Source organism: Rhyacophila brunnea, unplaced genomic scaffold, assembly GCF_057557595.1.
Source record: "Rhyacophila brunnea isolate RB1 unplaced genomic scaffold, BYU_Rbru_1.0 scaffold_11, whole genome shotgun sequence".
In the NCBI taxonomy this organism is placed as follows: Eukaryota; Metazoa; Arthropoda; class Insecta; order Trichoptera; family Rhyacophilidae; genus Rhyacophila; species Rhyacophila brunnea.
Window position 1 is genome coordinate 27,101,219 of NW_028232763.1, and position 14,184 is coordinate 27,115,402.

Below are 14,184 nucleotides of genomic sequence, written 5' to 3' on the forward strand. Positions count from 1 at the left end.
AATTTACAAAATAACAAAAAAATATTCAGGGAACTATTCAAATTCAAAAATATTCAGTAAAAAAATCTAACCATATTGAAATTCAGCTATAAATATTTTTGTGGATTCATTTTTTTGTTTCGAGTCATTTAATTGTTTTTAGACCTTCACTCTTTATTTAATTATTATACATAGGTACTATAATTTGTTATATTTTAAGGAAGCACTGCTTATTTTTTTATAAACATGTATTCAATACATAAAACCTTTTCTACGCATATTGAACTATTATTATGTGAAAATGAAGCCGAAAAAACATTGATGTTTGTGTGTAAATTAGGAATTCATTTGAAATTGCAGCTTCATTTAAAGCAAGTTTCACACATGCTCCAAGATTTTGCCTAAACAAGAAGTTTTATAATGTGAACTGTCACCATTTAGATCAGGGTTGGCGAACCTTTTTACGTACGCGTGTGTAAATTTCCCAAATATTATTTTATGACTATCTGACATGCCGAGCAGTTTTTCATGGAAAAAATAGTTTTTAAAAATACAGAAGATGGCACACATATAGTTTTATCACTTTTTTCAATTACGCCATACATTTCATTCCATCAATTTTGAAACTGTGTCAGAATTACTACTACATACTAGCTCCACCAAGTTTTGTTTCTTATTCGGTGCAGCCATTTTTGTGAATAAAATTGAAATTGTTACTGTATTAATTAGTTTGGTTCTTTACGCACAAATTGACATCAGAATTGCTCCGATCAGACAAGGCATTCTCTCACTTCAGTGATCTCAAGCATTGTAAATTGATCAAAATCAAAGGTTCACGGTGCGGCATACCCCGCCGCCTGATGAGATTGGTGCGATAATTTTATATATGACACATAAAGCCTAAAGACCGAACAATGGAATTATATATTTACATGAAACATAATGCTTATACTTGAAGAGTATTTACCTGCTGTTTTTTATACATTGCGATCTGTCATTTATTATTGTTATAGGTATTTTTTTCTCTTCAAACGCGTGCCATTGGTTCGTCACAACTGATTTAAATGAACAATCACTAAAAATAACAGCCATAACGAGACGTCACGAATATACCGCCATTTTTTTTTTTATTTACAAACAATGCAGACTATGCAGAGAATATATTTTTTTTAGTTACCAACTTAAGCATATTATTAAAACATTCCGGAATGACTATTAATTTCTTTAATACATAAAGTTTGTATTACTCCACCCATTACAATACCTAGTTCAATATCTTTAGGTCTAACATGAATTTATTACACTACTGTGCATAGTAGTGCATGATTTATGATGTTATGTTTTTTTTCCCTAATTTCTCTATATAATATTATAATATCAAATATATATGTATGTATATTTTTATGCAAAATTATTTTGAACTATAGATTTTCGAATACAGCTACTCCGACTAATTACTAATATTTATAATACATGCAATTAAGGTAACATTGAACTATAATGACTCCCTGTAAATCGTAGTAAGTAATATTACTAAAGCAAATCATGATGAATTATTAATTTATGTTCCTACTAAAGAAACATAAATCTAGAAAATACAATATTACAGATAAAGTATTAATTATTTATCTTCAAACGAATCATTCCTAAGAACACCTGTGTTAGAAAATATTAATCTCTTATTGTTCAAGTTGTCGACTTGAGCTAATAATATATCCTCATACGTCATTATGTTTTCAGTAAATGATTTACAAAAGAATTCATGACTATCACGGTGGCGTCATTTATTTCAATAGTGACCATCAATTCTATGAATTAATATTTTGACACTACAAGCCTTATCACATAAACGGAACAATTTTGGAAGTGCCCTCATTATTTATCTATCCATATAATATTAATCGATTGTCTATTATGCAACATACAGATATACAAAACTACTTTGTTTAGAATAGTTGTATTTCTGTGCCAAAATATAATATTAAAAAAATATTTAATGAAAATGTTTACATTCGATTTATTTTTACTGACTAAAATAAATTAATTTACTAACTAAATAACATATAATGTCAGCCTAAATTTCTTCAGAGTAATTCATATTTCTATTGAATACTATTCAATATAAAAATATAAACCACAGTTTATGTGTGTTTGATTTACTTTTTAACACTAAATCAAAAAGTATCCTTCCTCCATAATGTGCAAGGATAATGCCAGTGGCGAAGAGTGCCCGATGAAGGAAGTTAGGCTATGGTAGGTAACAGAAAAAAGTCTGTTTTTTATCATGTTCGATCCTAAGAAGATCATAAATTGGCCTCACAGAGTGGAAGTTGTATTATGAGTTTTTTTTTTACAAGAAATGTATGTAAGCCGCTTAAGTTTTGTTTTATCTTCAGTATTAAATGAAATAAATATTATATTTTACTTTTTTATAAAAGATATTTCACGAAAAAATAAAGACACGCACTAAAAAAATTTGCGAAGGCGTTAGCTGCATTTTCTATCCGATAGCCAGTCAGAGCTTTCCTGGTATGCGTAAAATAACATAAACATAGATAGACTTCACCGTATGAACCTCACCCATTGAAGCAGACAGTTAATCAGGTCTCAAGGACAAACATCATCAAAGTACATAAGAAAAAACTCTATAGCAAGCCTCTGTTTGCATGTGTTACATAGTAAATTGGATACACTATGACTACTATATCTATGTGAATGTGAATCCTATTAGACGGATGGCTCTGCCGCTTATTAGTGATTAGTATGTAGCGGTTTTCAGATTTTATATCAGGTTTGCCCAAACCGAATGTGAGCAATATAAGATTTTCGCCCACCTTAAATAGGTATGCTTTAAATTATAGCCTAGTATGAAAGCTTCGCCACTGGATAATGCCAAATGCATTTTATTTAAAATAATAATATGATTACTGAAGATCAATACATCAATTCATCAACGAAACGACGCTGGCTACTTCAGCTAGTATACAATAATAATTAATCTGAATTCACATGTTATTATATTTAGCAATAGGCACCGACATATACATGATGTCATTGCATGACTTTAGTTTTATTGGAAGCAAAAGATATTCTCACAAATTATTGGTTGTCAGTACTTCCATAAAATTGTGTCAAAGCACATATTACACGCATTTCATCACAACATGCTGAAGATTGCAGATACCGAACAAGGAATATCACACAGCTCACTTTAGTCAAACATTGGAATTACATTTGTGTTTTAAGCATTTAAAATAGGGTGACATCTGCATGTTATTTGCACATAACATAAAGCTGTGCGCTTCAGTGTCTATTATATTGGTACACAAACTACAATATTTACCTTTTAATTAAACAAAAATATTTTCATAATACAATATGAAATGTAATGATAAATTTTCTAATGTTTAGAAATGATAGTGAGTAAATAAGATATGGATAGTGTTAACATAGTTAGGTATTAGAAATGTAATACCGAATTAGAAAAAAGAATCATGAAACTTTTGCAATTTTTAAATATTCCCTAAGAATACATATATGAGGCATCTATTTTCATAAAAATTGAATATGCGCAGATACGATTTTTGTTAATGCGCATGACTTACAGACGGTGAATTTGACTAACGCATTTCGATCAAGATTAATGTATCGCTTTGACTTATTTTCTGTCAAAACTATCAAACTTCACACTATTGTAGATGCAATTTTATTTTGCTTATATTTATTGTACAAACTGGTTTATCAGCTAATAAAAATGGATATAATATTTTAATTTAAAAATACTATACAATGGAAAAAGGCAACTATCATTAAAGCTGAACCGATCATACGAAATGCTGTTTATAACAATTAATATTAATTAATAAAATTTGTGACTTATCCGTTTTTGAAAATAGACTCCTCATAATAATAATTATTTTATAAAATTAATACAAATTTTGTATTATTAAAGGACTCCATAGAGTTAATGGAAAAAAACTAGAGCATGAATAATCTTTCAATCGTAATTAATTGTGGTTTATAAATTAATACTAGAGCTGTGAAAACTCAAACAAGACTAATTAATGACAATAATAATTAATCACTGGAAGAATATGAATCCATTATATTGGTTATCTTAATATCACAATGAAGGAATAAGAAATATTTCTTAAAAGATAATATTAATTATAAGAAATTCACGAGAATTATTTCGATTACATGTCATTATGGAATGGATAAATCATTATTGTTATGGTTGGGCGAATGGCTAATATCCATTCCTCTTGCACTCTTAGGAGTGAAAATGATCTATTTCTTTCCTGGTAAATACTCATCAAACAAAAAATACTTGAATATGAAAAGTATGTCTTGTAAAATTACCACCACAATCACTGGGCAGTGTAAATGTAAAAATGATGACAGTGATAGTATGTAAATTCAGTATTTTATTTAAATAATCATAAATCACTGTGGGGGGGCTATTCTACCAACATACAAAATGTTGTTCTTTGATTTAAGCGCAATAAATTATTCGTGTTGATATATTATCTATATTTCTGTATAAAAAGTGGGTCGTTCGATACCGACTAACTTAAATACATTCGGAAGCAAAACAAGAGTGTTCAGTCCTATCATGCCGCAAGTGAAATATTTGTAACAAAGCTCGACAATTATTTTGTTTTTATTTTCCAAACTGTTTTCCGAGTTTCTCAGTTCATTTTTGTCCTTACCCAATAAGGCACAGACGACAGCGTATGAAAAAGATTTTGCAATAGCCTTCGTGGCGATGACCCCACAAAACCCGAGGATGGTTCTCAGGATCGCCATGCCCAACATGTCATAGGAGGGCCAGATAATCCGGTACGGGGGAGACATGCCGCTGGCTTCCATATGGCCCAGCTGGTAATTGATCCAAGCCCCGATATGTATACCCGCACAGACGCTCACCACCATAGTCGTGTCACCCCTAAAAACAATACAATTTTACAATACCAGAGATTTAATGAAAATAAATAAAGAAGGTTTTAGAAGATTACCAAAAAGATTTTTTCTATTGGTTTAATATATTTTCGCAGAAGTGTTTTCTAAATTATGTATGTTAAATAAAGAATGGATTACAGACGTCGCTAATTTTCTACAAACACGTATCTCAATTTTTGTTAGTTTTGAGTTGTTTGATGTAATGTATTCAGAATTTGAATACGCACATATTCCACTAACACGTATCTCAAAACATACTTTATAACATAATAGATTTAAGCAATTACATAAAACTCGTTTCACAATAACTTTTATAAATATTATAAACTCGTATCTTGAGTTACGTGTTTGTAAGTATACAGAATACTGAACTCCGACAGATGATTATACTGAAGCTCTTCCTCGTAAGTCAAGATACGTGTTTATCGCAGCAATATTCACAGTAAAGCTGTAACGCATTCTCGTATCTCCGACAATATGACTGATCAGTCGAAAGTATAGTGCGATAAATTGAAGTAACATAACATTTTTTTTCATGAAAATATGTGTAACTATACGAAATGGATATTTTATAGAAGAAAATTTATTTCTAAATTAAAAACTGAGAGAATAAAGTTGTTATTTGCCTCTCCTGAAAAGTTATGTTTTTTGAGATACATGTTTGTAGAAAATTAACGACGAGAAGTCATTTTTTTTAGTGTAAAATCATTTATAGTTGATTAATCAGAATAACTTCCAAAAATCATGACATATTTTAACTTCAGTAGAATAAAATATTTATCAAATTAACCTGATAGCTGCCCGTAACGTAACGTTTACGTCATGCACGGCGGTGATTCAGGCGCCCGTACCGTACGATATACGCCGAGCCGTTCTACGCGCTTGTATGAGTCAAATATTTATTTATTTAATTTTAAAACGTGTAACTACATTTCTGATCAGACCTTGCAAGCAAAAAACATTTGTACGGCGCATACATCGCGAGAATAAGGGAATTTCCCGAGAGGCCAAATCAGGGTTAGCTCAAAATTCCCCTGCACACAGGGATATCTTGTACAATAGGCAGTTGGTATGATTCGATAGTGATGAGTCAGTTGTCGCCGGAATATCATTTAGTCGGGATGCTAATTCGGAATGCTTTCTTATTCAGATTTGCGTTATAATTGGAATGTTTTCAATGTTTTTACATTGAAATTTAATTTCTATTGAGTGACCAAGTGTTTTTATTTATATTTCATATACAATTTGCGTATAAAAAAGTGTTATATTTACGAGTTTTGTTTTAGATTTTACCTACTAAATTTGAATGAAAAGAAAGATTTTCGATGTTTTTAGATAGAAATTGACAAAGAACTAAGTGTTGTGACTATTTTTTATTTGTATTTCGGATTCGATTTGCGTATACAAAGTGTTTTATTTACGAGTTTAGTTTTACAAATTTTATTATTCAAAATGGATGAGATCGACGAAGTTGGTGAAATCGATAACCTTATCGAAACAGTTGAATCTGAAGACGATGGAAGTGATGATTCGGATGTCGAACTTGAGGAAACTTTGGAAGTCGATGAAAGTGAAATTATCACACCGGAATCCACTGAAAGACTGACATTTGAGTGGAAATCGGATATGTTTGAGCCACGCGCATTTTCCTTCGATGCTAACGTTTCGGGATGCAAAGCTGATAATTTGACTTCGGATGCACTCGAAATGGACTATTTCAAATGTTTCATCGATATTTCTTTTGTTGAAATGTTAGTCCGAGAGACCAACAGACAATTTGTATTTGCCACAAAAAATATCACAGTTTTGAGTGATCGTCTACGGCGATGGGTAGACTGCACAATTGATGATATGTACACATTTTTGGGGCTGTGTATGCTAATGTCAAGGAATTCACGGAATAAAATATCTGAACACTGGTCTATCCACAGATTGTTATTTTCACCATGTTATTCCGAAACCATGTCCAGGAATCGTTTCGAACTGATGCATCGAATGTTGCATTTTTGTGACAATGAAACGCAGGTTCCCGGAGATCGACTATATAAAATTAGACAGGTCCTGAAGGAACTGAAAATTTCTTTCAAGCAGTACATGTGTCCATATCAGAACATATGTATTGATGAGAGTCTTCTCCTTTTCAAAGGCAGACTTTTATTCCGCCAATTCATCAGGACGAAGGCTAGTCGTTTCGGAATAAAAATTTTTGTAATGGCTGATTGCAAAACTGGTTTAGTCTTAGATGTAATCATTTATACCGGAAAACAAACTGAAATTGAGAAAAATAATTACATCGGTATATCGGGCAATGTGGTGGTAACGATGCTTGGACCATACTTGGAACTAGGGCATACATTGTACATTGACAACTGGTACAGCAGCCCAACGTTATTCAAGTATCTTTATGATCACCGGACGAATGCCTGTGGAACCGTAAGGAGAAACAGAATTGGGATGCCCAAATTTACTAAGAAATTGAAAAAAGGGGAAACCGATACATTCCATACTGACGAAATTATGGCTTTGGCGTGGAAGGATAAAAAGGATGTTACAATGTTGTCCACAATTCACAACAATACTTTCAAACCTACTGGAAAAGTAGACTATAAGACTAAAATTCCGATTTCCAAGCCGGAATGCATTGTTGATTACAATAAAAACATGGATGCTGTGGATCGTAGTGATATGATAATTTCTTCTGTAAATTCGACAAGAAAAACTGTCAAATGGTACAAAAAACTTTTTTTCCATTTGATAGATTTATCTCTGCTGAATGCCCATGTATTGTTCCAACAAAAAACTGGAAAAAAACAACCGCTGGGTGAATTTCAATTGAAAGTCATCGGACAACTGATCGAAAAACATAAGTTAGAACCAAAAACTCTTTTGAAGCACCCCTACCCTCTAGGCTAACAGAAAGACATTTTTTGGGTAAAATACCACCTACTAACAATAAAATTAATGCGGCAAGAAGATGTTATGTATGTGCCAATACAAAAAATCAGAAAAGACGGAAAGAAACTAGGTATTTGTGCAAGCAGTGCGACATTGCTGTGTTTTGAACCGTGCTTCGAAATTTTCCATACACAAGAAAGTTTTTAGTGATTTTAATGTGTTTAGTATACTTCTTAGTGCTATAAGTATTTATGGTGAATTTTACAAAAATACTATAAAATTTATTTTTCAAAATACTTATATTAAAAAAAAAAAAAAAATCAACTAATTCTTGTAAGTGCAGTGTTGTGACAACCCTACCATACCTGAAAATTTTCAGACATTTTCACGAAATTGTGTATGAAAAACTTTTTCGCCGAACTTCAATTGAGGTCTCATATATGTAAGTGCATTATATTGGACTTTTCACTATTCTTTTAATTTTTTTATAATATAATTAATTCCTGGGCCCTGGGGAGTATACCTAGTACTTTCAGCTGGGCTGTTAAAAGGTTAAGTAGGTGTGTAGGTAAATAATATAAATTATGTAAACCATAAAATATAGATAATAAGAATTAAAATTATCCTAATCATTAAAACTACGACTGACATAGTAATCAATTGACACAATTACTAAGTATAACATGCGTTGCGTTGGTGATATGTTATCATTTTATTATCACATACCACTAATTCTATAAGATATCAATCCACATAAGGGATAGACTATGCGATCAAAAGTCATAGAAAGACGAATACATATCTACAAATTGATAAGATTATACCATAAAGTACCTATACCTACCTAAATGATTTTTAGAAAGTATTAGATTTTCATAAATTATCAAAAAAATATTTGATAAAAATTACAATAGTTTACACAAGATATCTACATAATATTTAAATTTTTATATTAATTTTATTATACTGTTCTGGGATAGAGTAATTTGTATATCTGTGGGAAATAGTTATACTAATTTCAACGTTCACTTATTTTTTGTGGCTATAATTTTTATGTAAATGTAATAATTACATAGGAAATAGTATTGCTACCTAAGAAAATACAATAAAAATCTATTTACCGAGTATTGAAGAAATAAAATAGGTTTTTATTAGAAAGGTTTAATAAACTTGAACAACTATAATATATTATGTTAAATCTCGTCATAAAATTGAATTTAACAACTTGGAATTGAGATTCTTCAGTAATTAACCGGATATTGCTGATTTAGAAATGGCATCGGTGTGGAATTCCAAAATAGTTTTTTATGTAGAATATAAAATATGAATCAAATTGTCACCTCAATACTACAACTAGATAACTTGATTTTCACTACTTTTGATATAGCTATTGATACAACATGATAAAACTAGGTATTTCAGAAGTTAATGGGAACTGTATTAACTTTGTGTTTGAAAATATTAGATAACTTTAAAACCATAAATGCATTAAATAAATAAAATAATATATCTACAATATTTATCATACAAATGAACATTATTTAATTGTTCCCAATTAGACAAAGCACAATTTTCCATTTTTATTTTAAATAATAATTATAGCCTAAATTTAAATTTATGTTAATCAAGTAAAGTTTAAATTTCATTTTCCTAACAATGACCAAATCAGAGTTATCTAGTTGTAGTCTTGAGGTAACGAAATACAAAATTAGAAAAAAAGCTACCGAAATTATTACAAAGAATAAATCAGTAGAAGACAGAATGAAAATTACCACATAACAAAAATAGTATTCTTTAACACGTTTTATTCAAAGATTTTTTGTTGTAGAAATAATTCACTTTTGACAATGTTTGAATCAACACAGTATACATGTGAATAATTGTTTCCTTCAATGAGTTTTACTAGATCTGCAGAAAGAAAATGATTTGGCAATGAAATAACTGTTGCATGTATATATTTTTTTATATCAACTTATATGACAATGATTGTTAATTTCCTGATTTTATTTGAAAACAATTTTTTGTTATTTCTTTCAATTACTCAAATTAAATATTCAACCTGCGATTTTGATCTTGAATTCAATTTTGACTATTTATTATTGCTACTGTAGGGACTGTGAATAATAAAATAAGCATATCACGTACCTAGTGGGTGTCCATTTTTCGCTGTTTGGATAATAGACGATTACTAATATTGATATAACAAGCACAAAAACAGGTGACCAGTGGTGGGTAAGAAGAAGAGAATCGAGAGCATCAACCAATGGAATCAGAGGAATCAACAGGCCAACAGCCAATAGGAGCCCAGCCACTATGTCCTATAAAATAAAGAAAATATTATTATTTATTAAACATAACAAAGATGATGAACACTATAACCATGGTCCCCACAAGGGGGGGGGGGGCTGACAAGGCTCTATCCTGTGGGCCCGTGCTTAGAGGGGACACGGCGTGGCGGGTGAACAAGTTAAGTGAGAGAAAAAAAAAATTTATTTAAAATAATTGTTGCATGTTACTTGGCTATCACAAAAGGAAGTCGCGATCAGTGCTTCATAATATGCTAAGTGCCGACAATTGACAACTGGATTTATTTATAAATCGCTAAAAATACACGGAATAGTTCCATGGAAACCACTTGGGGAACACTATGTACAAGATCACACTGCCCTTAACCTTAGCGATAAGTAGGGGGCTCTGACATAGTTCCAGGCCCGGGGGCCCGTTTCATGATTTGGGGGCCAGGAATATAACAAAGGAGTAATACGAACTTTTGATATTGCTTATTTTAGATTTTTTGTTTTTGTATTTATATTTTCAACTGAAATATTATAAGCCCTAGGCACTCTGTCTATTAATTGTACCTTATAGATATGGCCGCCTTATTTCACATTTCATGTTTAATAAAAAGTATTAAAAGTTATTCATATGGGTCTTAAATAAATGAATAAATTTATAACCAACGATAAACAAAGTTTCTTATTCAGATAAAAATAAAATATGTCCAGTGAATAGTAACAGAGATAGATTAGGAACTTACTAATACACTGTGCATTCCTAAATAGATTCGGCTTATGCAAATCAGCGAACACCAAAGTATTGCGAATGACAGCCCCCAGACAAATGAATATTGGTAACGATTCATAGTATAGAAGAGAACCGAAAATGGTATCGATACGCCGACCATGGCGTGAGTTGAAGGCATCCCATATTCCAACGCCCATTTCTTTTGTAGTTTTTGAACAGGCGGCCCAGGCCGAGGCATTTTGATTACATCTTTGAATCCTTGGCCTGCAATGTAACACAATGATGTTTATATAATAATATAGATTTACCTAATAAAAAATAATAATAGTATTACTAGATTTTTTAAATTAAATTAATACCCGGTGTCGGAATTTAGAGCTAAGCTCATCACAGTATAAAAAATATTGAATTATATCGTCGCTGTAGGATTGGTTTCCCGAATAGACCAAATGTTCAGGAGACGAAAAACAAATTTCATAATCCTATATTTAAATACATGGAGATATTTAAATTGTTATTTTTAAGGCATATGAATGATGTATTCATTACCATTACAAAGTAATTTAAAGAAAAGGATGGTTCTCGTCCAATTAGATACAAAAAAACATTATGCATTAAGAGGTCGATTTCGACAAAAACGGATATTCGGGAAACCAATCCTATAGCGACGATATGTCAAATGTGAGCATGTGGCGCCCTTACTCAGTGGACAACTTGTACTGGTGAATCTATACTTACATTCATCTCTATTTATTAACACATTTTATCTTTAGAAACTCATTTCTGAATGTCGTTGTATACTTATTAATTTTTTAAGCATGTCGGTAGCTCTATAAAAATCTGCGGTAAATATACAGTACTTACTCTGTATCGTCAAAGAAATACTTGAAAACCGGCAATTACTTACTGAATTGTTTCAAATTTATTTTTACTGTTCTATGGCTTATTGTTAGTGTGTTGAGAAAAAAAAATGAAAACTGCCATTTTGACAATATACAATGTTCTGCTACTGTCTTTTCCAGTTACAAAATAAGACCACTACCACAAAAATGGGTAAAGTATACCATATAAAACAGTACTCCATATTGTCTAAATCAGGGGTAGTCAACCTGGTCCCTACTGCCCACTAGTGGGCGTTCCAGCTTTCATGGTGGGCGGTAGGGGTTTTAAAAACATTTTCTATGTTTTCGTAAAATACCCTGTGACAATTTAATTTCATCATACTTCATGCTTCCATGTATGCAAAGTATAAATAAAAAGATAGATTTAACTACAGTATGTAAGTTGTTTTATAAAGATTTATTCTGCCAAACTTAGCGAAAGTCTTGACATAAAGTATTTGATTTGAAGTAATTATTGTTACATGCTTTAACTTGCTGTAACTCTGCTTTATAAATTTTATAAAGTAAAGTTACTTTCCTACTTTATAAATCACCATTACTGTGGAACCGGTGGGCGGTTAGAAAATGTTACTACTAACAGAGATACAAAAGTGGGCGGTAGGTATAAAAAGGTTGAATACCCCTGGTCTAAATGGTGATTTTCATTTTCTTGAATTGATATATCAGATGCTTGAAAAACGATCAATAAATAAACAGATCCAAACTGCTAAGACTGTTTTGTTTTAATGTTTAATTGTCAATGGCACATCTTTCTTTGGCTTCTTTTCTTGGCGTGTAGTCAAAAGAAAATGAAAATCGCCATAGCGAGGATATGGAATACTATTTTATACGGTGTACTTCCCAAAAACAATATGCTATACTGTATATTTACTGTTTATATTGGCCAATACTAAATGATAAACTTAGGGATCTCCATCCACACAAACATACTTACCAACATACATTATAATGGCCCAAACTAACACAACCCGTCTTCCCACCGCTCCATCTATGTTCCAAAACCAAAATGGTATAAAAGTAGCATAGAATATTTCATCCCCTAGGGCGGTACAAACAATGAAGAGATAATACCAAAATTTATTAGTCACCAGACAAGGGGGATCTTCGGTGTTATCAGAATCACCCGAAAGATCATTATCACTAGAAAAATTCGTTAACGTTTGCACGTTTTCATCTTCACATTTATTTCTAGCAGTTCTGACATTGCCATCCTTTTTATTCAAATGTTCACTACTGTTAGAATAACTATTTTTGTGCACTGCAATTTTATTCTTCGTTTTTTCTTTACAGTAACGAACACCAAAAAGATTTTGAATTTTCACAACCAATAACGGATCATTGAGATACTTGATAAGTTTGTCAAACATTTTAATAATTTTGACTGACAAAAATAATTCAAAAACGATGTCACTATTTTGACATATCTGTCTATCTGACCGAAGTTGCCATTGTCCAAGGATTTCTCCTTTAAATCGAAAACTACGGCAATGAAAAAACGAAACCCAATAAAACTTAATGGTAAAAATATTATTTATCAATATCGTAAACGGAGATGACATTGTACTATTACCGTTTCAGTTTGCTTTAGGTATAATAAATAGATCATTAATTTAAGACATTGTTATTAAATTTAATCATTCATTACACCAGGGGCTCCCAACCTTTTTGTACTCTAGAGCACATTCTAAAATATCGGTAGGGTGGCGGGCACCACCAATTTTTAATCGACAAACTCCTTCCATAACTTCTCATTTTCCCATAATTTATTTTCTTATATTCATAATTTATTAACAAATAATAAACAAAATTGTTTCAAAATAATAAAACTATTATTCAAATTGCATACACACAGAGAAATGTATTTACAAAACGTAAACAAAGTAAACAAACAAACTGCGTGTGTCAGGCTAGTGTGAAAATTCTGTCTCTGTCGAATAGTGGCGGGCACATACGAATCGTTCCGCGGGCGCCATGGTGCCCGCGGGCTCGGGGTTGGGAACCCTTGCATTACACCAAAAGAAAATATTGAATGTTTCTTATCAAGGCATGTAGTAAGTAGCCTACCTACTTACTACTTACCAAAGAGATTGGACAGTCTTTCAATCTCTTTGGTACTTACCTATTTATATAATGAAGTACAAACTAATTGGCACCGTGCAATGTCTTTGAAACTAATTGATTTTTTGTTGGATCATTACCTACTGATTCAACGTGTTTCTCAACTCAACCTTTTTGGTGCAATTAAATTTAGCATAATGAAAGGAGTTTTACCTACCAATAAAACTCTTATTATTCATGTTGACTTTGAAGTCCTTGAGATAGGGTTTGCTCTTTCTTCTTCGCGTGAGGTTATATTCTACTAATTTATTTTCCTTTTTCTTGTCGTTGGTCATTCCTCCCTTTTTATTTACTGGTCATACCC

General features: G+C 31.5%; 1 protein-coding gene across 1 annotated transcript; it reads right to left on the reverse strand.

Moving 5' to 3' along the window:
- Positions 1-4,404: 4,404 nt before the first annotated feature.
- Positions 4,405-13,206, reverse strand: LOC147078549 (sphingosine-1-phosphate phosphatase 2-like). Its single transcript, XM_085960224.1, has 4 exons — positions 12,697-13,206; positions 10,874-11,124; positions 9,982-10,154; positions 4,405-4,927 (listed from the first exon to the last, which is right to left on the reverse strand). The coding sequence occupies exons 1-4, from the start codon at positions 13,127-13,129 to the stop codon at positions 4,510-4,512; spliced, it is 1,275 nt and encodes a 424-aa protein (XP_085816350.1). The 5' UTR covers positions 13,130-13,206; the 3' UTR covers positions 4,405-4,509.
- Positions 13,207-14,184: the final 978 nt, after the last annotated feature.